This window comes from Lygodium microphyllum, chromosome 18 (genome assembly GCF_053477565.2).
Source record: "Lygodium microphyllum isolate KBCC chromosome 18, Lygodium_microphyllum_v1.1.10, whole genome shotgun sequence".
Taxonomy (NCBI): Eukaryota; Viridiplantae; Streptophyta; class Polypodiopsida; order Schizaeales; family Lygodiaceae; genus Lygodium; species Lygodium microphyllum.
In genome coordinates, this window is record NC_141152.1 from 91,539,272 (window position 1) to 91,554,650 (window position 15,379).

At 41.5% G+C, this 15,379-nt stretch overlaps 1 protein-coding gene across 1 annotated transcript in view; it reads left to right on the forward strand.

The window, feature by feature from the left end:
* LOC148021147 (inositol hexakisphosphate and diphosphoinositol-pentakisphosphate kinase VIP2-like) overlaps positions 1-15,379 on the forward strand; it is a 261,593-nt gene that overhangs the window by 141,782 nt on the left and 104,432 nt on the right. The window contains exons 10-15 of the mRNA XM_087698993.1: positions 6,983-7,075; positions 8,635-8,709; positions 8,818-8,903; positions 8,992-9,195; positions 9,296-9,395; positions 9,631-9,701. Coding sequence (XP_087555119.1) covers positions 6,983-7,075; positions 8,635-8,709; positions 8,818-8,903; positions 8,992-9,195; positions 9,296-9,395; positions 9,631-9,701 — 629 coding nt within the window. The remainder of the gene's footprint in view (positions 1-6,982; positions 7,076-8,634; positions 8,710-8,817; positions 8,904-8,991; positions 9,196-9,295; positions 9,396-9,630; positions 9,702-15,379) is intronic.

Here is a 15,379-nt window from a genome sequence, read left to right on the forward strand (position 1 = left end):
CTCCAAGCGTTGTTGTGGGTAGTGCTTGTAGACTCCATTCTATTGCATTTGGGCTAGCTAACTCCCGACTACTAGGCCCCCATGTGACAGCAAAGGGATTAAAAGGAAGCTCACCGCTTCTCACAATCCACCCCAAAATGGTGTTGCAGAGCGTATGAACAAGACCATTCAAGACAGGGTTCGTATCATTCTATCACATGTTGCAGATTCCAACTCCCCAGTACCATGAAGATCCACTCAGTCTTCCATGTTTCCTTGCTCGAGCCATATCATAGCTCACCACTGAGGGGGGAGAGATCGAATCTCCCACCACCTGTCTAGATTGAAGATCATGAAGAATTTGAGGTCAAGCATGTCCTCAAGTAGATCTTCCGAGGTCAATTGGAATACCTTGTTCACTGGAAAGGATATGACATCAATGATCGCACTCAGGAACCTGTAGAATATCTTCAAGGAGCACCTCTTAAAGCTAAAGAATTTCATAAGAGGAATCCAATGAAGCTTGGACCAAACCACCAAGCTGCTCCTCTTGGAACTCGTTGCTGGAGGAGGGGGTGGTTGAATGAACATGCCATGATCAAGTGTACGGATTAATTCTTGCTCATGCCATATGAATCCACACCCCATGTGAACATACTCTTAACATGACATCCTCGAGCGAACCATGCGAACTACTCTTGGCATGTCATCATAGAACCTTCTAGAAGATATGCCATATCATAGCTTGCATCATTGATGATGTCATCATAGAATCTTCTAGAAGATATGTCATGTCGTTACTTGCTTCATTGATGATGTCATCATGGAACATTCTCTATAAAAGGAGGGGCTCGCCATAGAGCTCCTCAGTCTTGCCAATGCCAGTCTTGGGTGCTCAAGGAGTTGAAACTTCCAAGTAAGTAACTTCGAGTTCTAGTTCTAGTTCTTGTCTAGTCGTGGTATCTAGTATTGTCTTGTCTTCCATTATACTCCTGTTGTCTTGTCACTTGTGAAGATCTCAGCATTTGGATCCTTGGAGATTGAGAAATTGCAAATTTCTCTACCGTAAATTCTAATTTACAACAGAAATTAAGATTTACCAGCAACCTTGGAAAGCGTGCCAAAAATTGGAAGCTCCAAGACTTGGATTCAACAAGGTTGAAGGTGAATTTCAGCTGAATTCAGGTGGAGGACTAGTCAGCCATTGAATTTGGGCCATTTCCATCGTCTATGAAGTAGGTGAAGGCCAATTGAGTGCCCGAATCAAGAGGCAAAATAGATTGAAGACTTGTTGGTCACTTTGGATAGCAAGGGGGAGTTGAAATACCAAAAGGGATTGGGAGAATCCCATTGTAAGTCAACTGTTTCTTCAATAAAGCTAAAGAAATACCGAAAGGGGTGCTAATTTTGGGGCCAATCGTGTGTGCTTGTCCAACATCAGTAGGTTAATTTGTATTTTTCAAAATTGCATTCATTGTTTGCTACTGTAATTAAGTTGTAATCTAGGATTTACCACCCTATCTGAGGAGGAAGGCTGGTTTCATGGTTCCATTGCCGAGACACCACTCAATCCCTTGATTTGGTGGGCCTGAGACGCCTGATTGCAAGCCAAAGCTTTGTGCTAGTGTTGATTTTTAATCTCAGCTGAGAAATTACAGCAATATGTCTTCATAAAGTGAGATGGACTCAAGCAATGATGATGCCTCTCAATATGAACGTTCACATGGAAATGAAGAAAATGTAATGCTTGACCTTGGACAAGGCTTCGACCATGGACAGCAAGCTGAAAATAATGCTATTGGGCAAGATGCATGGCCTTCAGGGCATAAGGAGACTGATGATAGTACAAAATCTTGTCTAGTACTATCTTATATCTTCTTATCCCGAGGGAGGTCTTGTGATTCTGATATCTTGTATCTATATCTGCGGTTCCGGATTGTGGGATCCTTCATATCCTATTGAGTCCTGTTGTCTATACCAACGGTCTCGGGTTGTGGGATTTTTGTATTTTGTTAAGTTATCATTGTACCTTGTATCCCTACGTGGAATTATCTTGTAATCAGAATTCTTATAAAAAATCTTGCATCTAGTCTAGTCTCTTGAGTAGAAATCTAGTAATCTAGTGCTCTCGTATTAGCGGGTGCAAAAGTGTCCTCAGAATCAATGCTATGTTTTTGTTGAAACACTTGCATTATAAGGCGAGCCTTGTATTTATTCAAAGTTGTATCAATTTTCAATTTTGTCCTAAAGACCTGCTTCATCTCGACGACTTTCTTGTGGCTTCGACAATCCAACAAATTCCAAGTCTCATTTCGGTCAATGCCCTCAAGCTCCTTTTTCATGGCCTCTTGCCATTGGAGATGCTTTAACTCTCTGGCCCAGAAAGATTTTGAGCTATATATTTTGCCATAAAGACAAACGCAAATGGTACACTAGATACAAGCTAGACAAATGTTTTAGGGTCCTTCATATTGGAATCCAGTGGGAGGATTTCCAAATTCCACATGGTCTGCTGGTTTTAGCAAGGTAATGGATCTTGCAAGGAGGCTTGGGTACTAAAGTCTCTACAGATGGGCTCTGAGTGGATAATAGATCTTGCTGAGATGGCACTATCTCCAATATGAGAGTGGGAGAAATTGGCTCAGAGGCCATTGTATTGGACATCACAATATCCCTCTCATAGAAAATGACATCTTTTCAGACAATTACCTTATTTGTCCAAGGATTGAGAACAAACAAGAGGCTTTTGCCTCGGAGGAAGAGCCAAGAAAAATGAGTTTAGATCGGGGGGTAAGCTTTGCTATTGTATCATCAAGTGTGTGCATATAAAAATGACAACCGAAAAATAAGTCGGGTGTCAAAAAATGCCTTGAAGGGGATCTTTTGAAGTACTGCCACAGTTGCACATTGGTCGAGGATGTACACTGAAGTGTTAAGCTTGACCCAAAGGCGCTTAGGAATCTTTACTACGAACAATATAGAGCGTGCCATGCATAATCTGGTTCCTATGCTCTACAACTCCATTTTGAGAGGGAGAGTTGGTAGAGATAAGTTGGTGAGAAATATCATGCTCGTGTAGAAACTCAGTAAACTTGAGGGAGATAAACTCACCACCACTATCACTCATCATACAATCTACACAACAACTAGTTTGATTATGCACCAAAAGTACCGATGAAGAAAAGTAGGTGAATACGTTAGATTTATGCTTTAGAAAGTACATCCACATGTATCTAGAAATGTTTTTCACTAAAAGAAGTACATCATCCCATTAAGGGCAACTATAGATGTCGGCCCACAAAGATCAACTTGAATCAATTGAAAGTGCACCTTAGCTCTATGTGTAGTTTATTGAGGAAATGTAGTGCGGTGCTAATTTTCCAATTTGACAGGCTAGATAGACATCTTTGGATAGTTTAAGATGTAGAAGGCCCTCGATCATTTGATGGTGTGATAGCTCATAAAGTGAGTCATACCCAAGCTGTTCGAAGTGATAATACCAAAAGCTCTCATTGTTAGTAGGCTTTCCTGTAGTGGTTAAAGCTTGAAAGCAGTGAAACTTTGAGTTCTCAGCTGTTGGCTAGGAAAGGAATTGAGTCATCATATAGAGGCCACTAGGTTGTTCCTCATCTTGAGCAATCACTAAACTAATTTGAGAGTCTACGACCTCGGTTGTGGCCATTGTAAAGAAAATTTGCTTGCCCCAATGGACAAAGCTACTGAACTAACAAAAGGTTTACTTCAAGTTGGGGGACATAATATCCATCATCTAACAAAGCGAGATTCCTACTCTACCTTGTCAATATCAGACTTGACGTGCTAAATGTAAACTTTCTATGAACTTGGAAATGAAGAAATGTAGATGCATTTTGTACTCGAGTTATAAGTTTTTCTAGTAGTATATTGACCTTATCCAGTAAACAACCAAGGTACTAGAGGCATGCTGACTTGTGCGGTAAAATGCCAACACAAGCCGTGGGGGGATCTTCTTATTTTAAGTTGATTGTCAACCTCCATAGCAAGAAGATGTGGATGTACTTCCTTGGTTTCGATGATTATAACTTCACAATCAATTATTGTTGCAGTTGTCAACAAAGAGCAGTGTAGATATTCTATCTTATAAGTAAAAATTTCTTTGTTTGTGATGCGAGAATTTATATGAATGATTACTTGGTTTTTATTGAAGTGAAGATGGATCTTAACAGAGGAGTTATTCCCACATTGGACATTCTTGGTTGTAGGTGCTTGAGAGACAAAAATGTCCTTGATGGGTATTGTATGATGGTGATAGCTCATAGAGTGAGTCATACCTAAGTTGTTCGAAGTGATAATACCAAAAGCTCTCATTGTTAGCAAGCTCTTGTGTGGTTGTTAAAGCCTGAAAGTGGTGGAACTTCGAGTCCTCAGTTGTTGGCTAGGAAAGGAATTGAGTCATCATATAGAGGTCACTAGGTTGTGCCTCATCTAGAGCAATCACTAAACTAATGTGAGAGTTTACAACCTCGTCTGTGGTCGTTGTAAATGAAATTTTCTCACCCCAATCGGCAAAGCTACTAAACGGACAAAAGGTTTACTCTAAACTAGGGGACATAATATACATCATCTAGCAAAGCGAGATTCCTACCCTCATCAATAGCAAACTTGACATGAGCTAGACCATGGATCTTGACGGAAGAGTTATTCCCACATTGGACATTCCTGGTTGTAGGCACTCGGGAGACAAAAATTTCCTTGATGGGGATCATATGATGGGTGGGTCAACTATCCATGATTCATATGGAAGAAGATATGCTTGAGCGGGTAGAGTGGGCCTCTGCGGTCACCTTGTCAAGAGGAGACTTGTGAATATGGACTAAGCTCGTAGACTTTGCTGTCTCCATGTAGACAAGGTGGACCTTATGTCTAGCAGATCAGCTAGACATGCTCTCTAGAGTTGAGAGTTATACTAGTTGTGATGGTTGATTGGTGGTAGTGTGGGTCTAGCCTCACTAGTGGCCCTGATTTTGATTGCCACCACCTTGCCTTCCTTTTTGGGGTTTACCCAACTGAGGGGCGGGAGTTTGAGTCTTTTGTTTGGGTTGTGTGCCTCTTGCCTTTGATTGATAGTCATTGTTAAAGTGGTGAGCCTTTTGACAATGTTAGCAATACTGATTTTTCTTTGGTACATTTTGCTTTGTGTATTTTGAGGATGACCAGGAGTTCCCTTGTGACTCATGAGCTTGGTTTTGAGTTTGAATTTGATTTTGATTTTGAGGTTTTTTAAAATTTAAATTTTGATTTTCTTGCCTTGTTCTTGTTGCCCCTTTTGAGAAGAGACAATAAGAGCCTCCTCTACAGAGGAAGCACCATAAAATTGGTCAAACAGCCAATTGTAACACAATAGATGACACTCAAATTCATTGAACATAGGCATGGTGGATTGTGAGGTCACTTGCTGCACAATATGGAAGTATTTTCTAGACAGCTTGTTCAGGAATAAAGTAACCTGGTCATTAGGGGATGTAGGGGCCCTTGTAGTGGAGAATTCAGCAAGAAGTTGCTGATACTCAGTCAACTTGACCTTAAGCTCATCCCGGTTAGTGATTTTGAAGTTTTGAAGCTCATGGTCAAGATTTATATGACAGATCCTGTGAGCATATCATACTTTGATGGATCTCGAAACACAATAGATTAGTGATTGACGGGTAGTTGGAGTAGATGGATAGTGAACATAGCAGCCTGGTGATGCATTAAATCTGGTAAACGCAGCAATCTGGATGACATGGCAGGCCATGCAGTTCTAGGAACAGCGAAATGCATGTGGTTGATGACTTGGCAGATTAGGCGGCTCCAAGAATAGGAAAATGCAGGTTTGGGCTGGTCGTACAGGCTTCAAATGCAGTTGGTAGGCCATGTGGCAGCAGACAGCAGCTGATCATGGAGCAGACTGCAGTTGCCTGGCCAGACAGCAAGGTGGAAGACTGGAAACAATCACGTATAGTAGCAGAAACGCTGGACAGCAGGCACCTGATGATAAGGAGCAGTAGGCAGCAGCTCGAAGTAAGATATCCTCCATGAATGGGGTGTGGACAGTAAAGAGAAGGCATCTGCAAACTGCAAAAGTGAGATTGATTAAGCTTGTTTCGGGGTTGTTTAATGTGGCTTATCTGCATGTAATGCATTTTTAGCTCAACATAGGTGTGATAGACTGAAGCTTCCATATCAAAAGCTTCTTCCTAGGCTCCTCGCTAGAAGGTCATTGGTGGCGGGCAGACAAGTGGCAGGCGAGAAGTGGTGGTGGTGGGCAGGGAGTTGGTGGGTGGGTTGGATGTTGGACAGGGCATTGTACTCCAAGTGACATGTCGGCGCATTGACAGAGCTAGGCACCAGAGCAGGGAAGCTGTTTGGGACAGGCCCCATCAGCACTCTACATCACTTCTCTGGCTATGGCAGGGTCTCAAGTGTGTGCCGGGTGTTGAGTCACAGTGCTGTCAAAGTCAGGCTCAGGTCCAGGTGTTGAGCACTTTGTCAGTGCTGCCTCAGCCCCAGGGGGAGGGGGGGACTGCTTCCGTTTGATGGCCATGTTATCCTTTGCCTCTCAGCACGAAGAATTTCAAGGTCTTGGGAGGGACAGTCCTTATCGAGAAAAGGTTTTTGACCTGTCTACTCTGTTGCACTAGTGATATGATGCTATACTTGAGTCCAATGATGGAAATTGTGGAGGCTGGTTTGATTGTGTGTATTATTGGAATTTTGATCTAAAGTGGTATAAGGTGCAAAAATCAAGTCTTAAAACATAATTTCTACAGCAAGAAGCTGTAGCCTAAGAGTGCATTGTGAATATTTGAGACTCTGGTGTGTTTTATTGCATTACTTGGAAATAAAGCTAATTATTACTATCAAGACTATCACAGCTGAATATAGCAAACTTAGTCTATTTGCGGAGTCATAGCATAATAGCACTTTAATTGTGAAATATTTTGGCATTGTGATGTGTTTATTCAAGATTCAAGACTTGTTACAGGTGTACACAGTTGGGCCAGACTACGCACATGCAGAGGCTAGAAAATCTCCTGTAGTTGATGGGGTGGTTATGAGAAGTGCTGATGGAAAGGAGGTTAGCTGTACTTGTTTTTGTAAAAGATTGTAGGATGCTCTGGCACTCTATAGCGACCACCCTGTTTCATCTTTGTACTTTTTGGTGATGTAATAATCTGTCATTGTTTCTGTATTGCTTGGAGACCATGTTCCAGCTTCTTCAGCAACAGGATCCAATGGTGTTATAAGTCTGTGGAGAAAGTTGGCTCAAAAAAAGAAGTGCAACAGGATCCAATGGTGTTATACGTCTGTGGAGAAAGTTGGCTCAAAAAAAGAAGTGCATACTCAGCCAATGTCATGCTAGCGTCCAGTATACCCAAATTATTGAATGTATATTAGATATTTGTGAAAACCTGTGATTTGCATATGAACAATAATGCTTCTTGGTGCATCATTCTTCCAGAAAAAAGCTGATGGTGTATTAAGTCTGTGGGGAAAGTTGGTTCAAAAAAACAAGTGCACATTCAGCCAATATCATGCTAGCATCCAGTATACCCAAATCATTTGAATGTATATTAGATTGATATTTGTGAAAACCTGCGATTTGGATATGAACAATAATGCTTCTTGGTGCATCATTTTTTCAGAAAATAGCTGATTCTTTTTCATGCAGCTGATTTGAGAGGAAGAAATACTTCCTCCACAGCGGCCAGCCTGGTTTACCTCTTGTACCTTGTACTGGTGTTGAGATTCATGGTTGTTCATGGGCCTTATAGTACCCATCCTGTGAACTATTTTTTAGCTTAGCAGACCTTTTTACCTAGGAGAAGGATGAACGTTTGGGAACAAAATAAGTTTTATGCCTGGAAATTTTCTGCATGGATGAAAATCAGTGTGAAAGGACTGACAGTTTAAGTTGACGCTAAGGGTGGAGAATGCACAATGGAAGCAGAGAGGCAGATTAAGAGGGCTGCTGTTAGCAGAAGCTTTGATCGTCAAAGAAAATATCTCTTTTCACTAGTTTGACATTATTAAAGTGCCCAAGGACTTGCTAAAATAAAATAGAATTTGTAGAAAGCGTGATGGGAAGTTGACTTTTGGTGCATTCCTAGAGGGAAGGAGTCCTAAAGAAGCAAGTCAATGCAGCAGCTATGGTTCTAAACCATACTGGCATTCTAACTTCCACCTCGTGGCATTTCTCCAAATTGTTTATTTGCAATATTCTTTTGAGCATCAAGATCAAAGTTTCTTTATCTACCTGAAGAGTTTGTGGGAAGTGCACGACAAACTTGTAACATCTTGTCACAGAAGGACAAAATGAAAGGAAATCTATGAAATGATGTGAGAGTGAAAACATACATGGAATTAATGCTTTATAATCAACGTTCTGGTCAAGTGTGACTAGATGAGGTAAAGGAGCAAGGGTGTTAGTATGATTAATCTGCTGAGAAATACAAAAGGGTACACTACTGAAAATTTAATCAGTCAACATCCTTTGTTCTTTCATTCTTGTGATTGCAGTTGTAGCTGTACTGAAGGCTAACATGCCTTTAGTCTTCTTTTACCAATTCGACTTCAGTGTCCAAAAATTCTGTACTTCATCCAAATGAGAATTAAACTTGGTGTTTTCATCTGCAGATCAGGTATCCTGTGCTTCTAACTCCACCGGAAAAGGACATGGCTAGAGAAGTTTCTGTTGCCTTTGGCCAAGCGGTGTGGCCTTACCATATTGCTGATTGTAATTTCTGTAACATAGATCATTGCATGCTTGCATATATTCAATGATTTGACAGCAACATTTGCAATCATGTGGTGTGACAGGTCTGCGGGTTTGACCTTTTACGGTCACAAGGACGTTCTTATGTTTGTGATGTTAACGGTTGGAGCTTTGTTAAAAATTCTCATAAGTATGGCAGAATCTTCCTAATAAAAGAATAGTGAAATGCTTTCTCTTTGGTGCTTGACAAAGTCATTTCATTGCATACATGGTTGCAGATATTATGATGATGCTGCTTGTGTTCTGAGGAAAATGTTTCTTGATGCAAAGGCACCACATCTATCGTCACCTTTTCCACCCTTTCAACCTTGGAAATGTACACAACCTGTACAAAGTGATTTCAGTAAGCAGAGAAGTACTATTATGTGTGGGACATTTGGTCAGTCAGAGGAACTAAGATGCGTCATTGCAATACTGAGGCAGTGAGTGAAATTAAAGTAATCCTAGAGTTGATTGTTTGCATAATGATTAGATGCGGTGTTACTGATAAGTTCCTTATTATTGTAAATATTGTAATTGTAGTGGCGACCGGACTCCCAAACAGAAAGTAAAAATGAGAGTTACTGAGAAACATCTACTGAATCTGATGCTCAAATACAATGGTGGAAGGCCACGGGCAGAGGTATTTCTGCATTTTAGCACTGTCCTGTATGAAGAATGCAAGTTTCACAATATGGTTTAACGAACTCACATTGCTGGTATGCCTGAAAGTTGCAGAGCCGTTGGTTGGCATGTGACTCTTTCCAGTTTTTTTCTTAGTGCACATGCATGTCTCATAAGGACTGTATGGCTATGATTCTAGCTCTGTTTTCTGTACATATTTTTTCTTATTGGAGAGTAATGATGGCTATCAATAGGCTAAGTTGAAGAGTGCAGTTCAACTTCAAGATCTTCTGGATGCAACAAGACTACTTGTTCCACGAGCAAGGTGCATCCTTTTACTGCTCATCTTATAAAAGTGTATTCTCTGATCTCTAATTTCATTGGAGAAAAACAATTCAGTTATTTTAAGATTAGTTTGCATATCCGAGTTCTGAAATGCAAAATAAGGTCATTGTACCAGTAGTTTCAATCTTTCTGCCTCAGTTAAGCACTAGAGGAATATGCATTACTATGCTAATTATATGCATATGTGGTTTGTTACTCTGTAAAAGAGAGTTCTATCAAGGAAAAGGAGGTATTTCTATATCATTGAAGCCATCCACTTGTTGGGAAGTTTGACAAGTTATTCACACTGAGCTAAAGTTCCTTCCATGGGAATTTCTACTGTTTGAAAAAATTAAAAAAACGCACAACAATAGCCAAAGATGGAAGAGGAGTAGTGGAGAAATCATGCTGTACCATGTGGAGGCAATTCGGTTAATGTCTATTCTCTCTGCAACTACTTTCATACCTTTTAGCTAGATCATGCGTTGTTGCATGTATTTTGGTCTGACAAGGAGATTCAGAATTGCTTCTTGGCATCAGATTAGTTGCTCACTCTTGGTGCCCTTCATGGAGTATGAGAATCTTCAAGGTTTTGAGGCTTAGGAGGGGTAGATATGCCTAGGTGAGGATGGCCTCTCCAATGATTTCTTCTTTGCTTTTTGTGATGAGGTAAAGCATCTCTTTATTGCAGCCTTTCTGAAGATTGTCAGCTCAAGATGCTTATGAACCTTTTAGCTATAAATTTCTATATACCCTTTTTAGCTAGACCAAGCATTGTTACATGTTTTGGTCACAAGGAGGTTCAGAATTGCATCTTGGTGTGAGATTAGTCGCTCACTCTTGGTGCCCTTCATGGAGTATGAGACTCTTCAAGGCTGCAAGGCTTAGGAGGGGTAGCAATGCCTAGGTGAGGATAGCCTCTCCAATGATTTCTTCATGACTTTTTGTGATGAGGTAAAGGATCTTTCTTGCAGCCTTTCTGAAGATTTTCAGCTCAAGATAGATGCCTATGAACCTTTTGGCTGGTTTGATATGTCTCTTCCTAAGGAGGAGCATTGTCAACCATTGGCTCTCCCTCACTCTTTGTCAATGTTATACAAATCCCTACAAGAGATGATCAACAAACTTTTTTCGTTAGGATAGGAGTGACTGGGAAAACATCATGGCCATAGAGTAGGTTATAGCAATGCTACTTCTCCCCTTTGAGAAAATGTATGGTAGGGTTGACTAGGACTTTGAGGAGGTGCCATGGTCCATAGATGATGTAGTAATACTAGAGAGTGTGGTGTTGCCCCTACATAGTAGTAGGGGTGGAAGATGGTTGGGCAAGGGGTAGATACCTATCCTTATCTATATCTGGAAGTACTTACTCAGATACGTTATGTTCTAATCAGGGCTCAACATAATAGCTGCCCAACAATTGGTACCGGTAATAATTGAGTTCTGCAGTAGAACTTGTTGTTTTGGGCATAGCTCACCTCCCTCAGAGATAAGAGTTGTTTCCTTTTGGTGTTTCTTAGCTGTTGGTATACTACCTGTGCTAATGTAGTTCATAATTTTTTGTTCTACTCACTCCGAGTGTGCCACGTTTGTGTCAAGTAGTATGCTCTCTCCTTTGCTGTTGTCTCACCTGAGCACGACTAGGGGAACTACAACCAAGTTAGATGGTGCATGTGAGGCGAGTTGAGAGTGTGAGCAGTTTGCAGATAGTATCATGCCGTGAGAGTACTTAACTGTGGTAGCACTCTGTGCTGAAGCCGTGACTAGAGACTAAACACAGACATAGAACATGTGTATCTATGTGTATGAGAAAGAACAAAAGAAATATTACCATTTTCTGATGCCAAAGTCAGCCTTTGAGACGTAACCATGTAGAATTATGATCTTCACTAAACATAAAAGGGTGACGTAATAAACTGTGATGAGTGATGGTGACATATAGTGCAAAGGGAGACTAAAGTGGTATACATGAGAGGATAGTGGGGATACAATGGAGGGATCATGGAGGGGTATATTTAAAGCTGTATATATGTAGCTGTGTAGCTGGGTATGAAGATATAATAATCCATATTTCCACCTAGTCGAAATTAGTGTGGGTAGAGTATGTCATACATCCTCGAGGAGGTAGTATAGGGGTAGTATCTCATTTAATCTCTGAGCTTTGCCAAGTATTGGTCATGGTGCCAGCAAATCTCCCTCATCTCACTCTTTGGTGTAACCTCTGTGACTAATATCCTTGCTTTCGAGGTTGGTGTGTTGCTTTGATCTCCAGGCCATTAGCCAAGGCCGTCACCTTCTGTATGAGGTCGGGATGCAGGACACGATATTTACTATCGAGGCAGGGTCTTGTAGAGTGGCCGGTTTGGAGGCTGTACCCATCCACCAAGTACTGGAGTCCACAACAGACGAATTTGAGATATGGGAGATTATAGGGAGTCTTACTGGTTGGCATATTTGGAAGGCGCAGTGTTAGGAGGCTTTCGGCAGAGAGAGATTCTTAGTACAAGCGACCTTAGCAGAGCTCTCGACCTCCATCATCCACTCTCTCTGTGGACGATGGGATAAGGTGCAAGGCAAGTTCAAGGCTCGTCAGGAGCTCCGTTGTCATTTCATGCGCACTAGGGGCAGCCAGGACCTGTTTTTCGAGATGCAGGCAGGTAGCTCCAAATGGCGTTACAACCCCTCTCCATGGCTTCTTGCCCCCATCCCCCCTAGACCACGCTGAGAGGCTTGTACATTTGATATATTTGCAACTCTGCATCAGCTCCAGTTAGTTTGTTGAGCATGAGCCCTTCCTTGTATTCAAAGGTTTTTTCCTGAATTAATATAATTAGCCACTCTTTATTTGCACAAAAAAAAAGGTAGTCATATGAGTCCACTACCTCCATGTGATGAGCTCCTAGAGTGAAGATTGACCTTCTCCCCACTAGGGCCAATGTGTGAAAGATAAGAATCTTTGTTTTCCCAAGATTCACCATCAATCCATGTTGTATATAGGAATCTTGAAAGGCATGTAGATGTTGCTATAAAACCTCCTGTGACTTAGAGACCAAGACAAATGGAGATCAATGTATGTGCTATATCCACTCCATCTTTGCCTCCTTACGTGATGTGGTTATCTATCTCAACAATGTAGAGTCCAAAGAGTGGCAAAGAGGGGACATCCCTGCTTCACTCCTATGGTACTAGAGACCACATCCAATAGTCCTCTTGGGCATCTTACTCGACTAGTCACCCTCTCATATAATGCGTAAATACTACATCTTATGTTTGATGGAATCTTCAGTGTTTGCAAACTCTCTAGTAATCTATCTTGTGGAATTGTGTCAAAAGCTCTATGGAAATCCACAAAGGAGTAGTAGAGCTTCTTCTTCTTCATTTTTGTCTGCTCAACCATGGTCCTCAAGGTGAAAATATGGACATGTGTAGAGAAACCTCGTCTAAATCCAACCTGTCGTGTTGCTCTCAAACCCCCTCTCTACATATGCACTAAGCTTTGCCTCTAGCATTGCTTTGTAGATCTTGGTCAGTATGTGGTCTACCATGATGTCCTATAGTTACCCAGATCTATGGGTTCTCCAAATTTGTGTATAGGCACAATAGTGTGCATGTTCCAGTCATCCAAAAAGCCTTCCGCTAGGGCCTTGTTAAACATATAGGAAAGGAGAGGAGCCATGGTGTCTATAGCATAAATGAAATGCTTACCGTGCATATGTGTGTTGTCCATTGATCGCCATGTTGCAGATGCTCTATCATTTTCTTGACCATATCATGTGTAAAGTTGGATATGGTAGGTTAGGGCTCTAGTGGATGAGGAATCGGCCGCTAATATTGAAACCAACCTTCTTTCTTGGATAGGGTGGTAAAACCTAATCAGGCACTTAAACAACAATTAATTTAAGAGTATAAACTGAAATGCACACTTTACCTTAAGAATTTTATACAGTAGACATCCTGTTGGCCTAAAAACTAGTGCCCTTTTTGGTATTTCTTTAACTTTAATTGCTAATGGATTGAGTACAAGCTGAGATTCCACGATCTCTTTTGCTAATCCAAAAGCCCCTTTCTATACAAACAATCAACAAGCAATTCAAGCTAATTGCCTGTTGATTTTCATCTAGGACTTGTTCTAATGGAACCTTAACAGGTCAAATGCTGCCTCAATTCACAATGGATGAGCTGGCATCTGAAATCCCTAACAATTCTTTGAATTTCAGATGCTGATTTCAGTGTATGATGCCCTTGACTGATGGCACAGGTGCCAAGTGGTTGCTAAATCCTAATTTCTGCAGAAATTTAGGGTTTACAGTAGAATTCTTCTTGTTGTCCACAAATTTGGTTGAGATCTACTTCAAAAGGTTGAGAGATGCTAAGAACGACTAAGCAAACTGCCTTCAATCTGATTGCTGTCCTGATTTGACTGCATTAGTTTCAGTCGCCTATTGTCCTAAGCCTCATAAATGTTGTTGCTTGATTAGCTATGTTGTTGCCAGCCCTTGGAGAGGGTCTCTCTGGTGTTTCTTGCCTCATAAATGTTGTTGCTTGATTAGCTATGTTCAGGCGGGGGAGATCTGGCACAACAGGTGGGTGCGGATACAGTGATGGGGGGGGTCGCACCAAGGACAGAGCAGGAGGCGGAGGCAGTGCTAGGGGAGAGTTGTGCTAGAGACAAGTCGGGGGGGAAGGCGGAGTCGAAGGCGGGGGAGTAGGCGTAGCAGAAGGCAGGGGAAACTGGTACGATGGCAGGGGTGGAGTAGGAGTGCGTGCATCAGCAGGAGCTAGTACTTACTAGAATGTTCTACTTCTTCAGATTGACGGGTAGAGGATGCTTTCCTCTAGCTTCTCCCTCCAATTTGAGAGGGGACAGTTTCTTCTCTTGTTCAATGACGGTAATGATGTTTATAGTTTAGCTTTAGACATTTTAGACATTTATTCTTTGTATTGTACTTAAGGACATTTATAATTTTGTCTGCAGTCAGGATGACATGATTGTAAAAGGGCACTGGGACAAGCGAACGATTCCCATGTGAGAGCACTATCCAGTGGCACCGTTGCATCGCGTTTTGCATGAGCATGAACTCTTGCATACCTCTTTGCATTACCTCATGCATTGGCATTCTATTCTTGTAAATATGCATTTGTGCGTATTTATCCCTTTTCGGTCTTTCATGAGTGGTCGATTTTGGATCCACCATATTCATGGCATTATACATGGCAGTTCTTCACAGCAGTTTTTCCATGCTTGCCTTGCTAAGCTCACCATCATCTTTTTTGCCTCTCCACATATTCCCCATATAATTGGCCCACTCACACTTACATTATCCTTAGGCACTTATCTTATAAAGTGTGGGATAGGTTTGCCTTCTTTCTGAAGGACTTGGGTTTGTTTCCTATCTGATAATTAATTGGGTGCCGCCCCTCCATTACTTATGTATTTAAAGAAAAAAAAAACAAATAAAAATAAAAACAAAATAAAAACAGAAGCTCATTGTTGATTCCATCCGGCTTTGCAAGACTTGATAAGCATTGGGCAACCAACGCACACCCTTGGTCCAATGCCCTAACCTCTCTGGGGTGATCACTTGGGCTCCCTTGGTAAGATAACCATCGTCTGTGTAGTCTTGGTAGGCCAGTGGGCAGCTGACAAGCATCCTTTGTCCAATGCCCTGGTTGATTTGG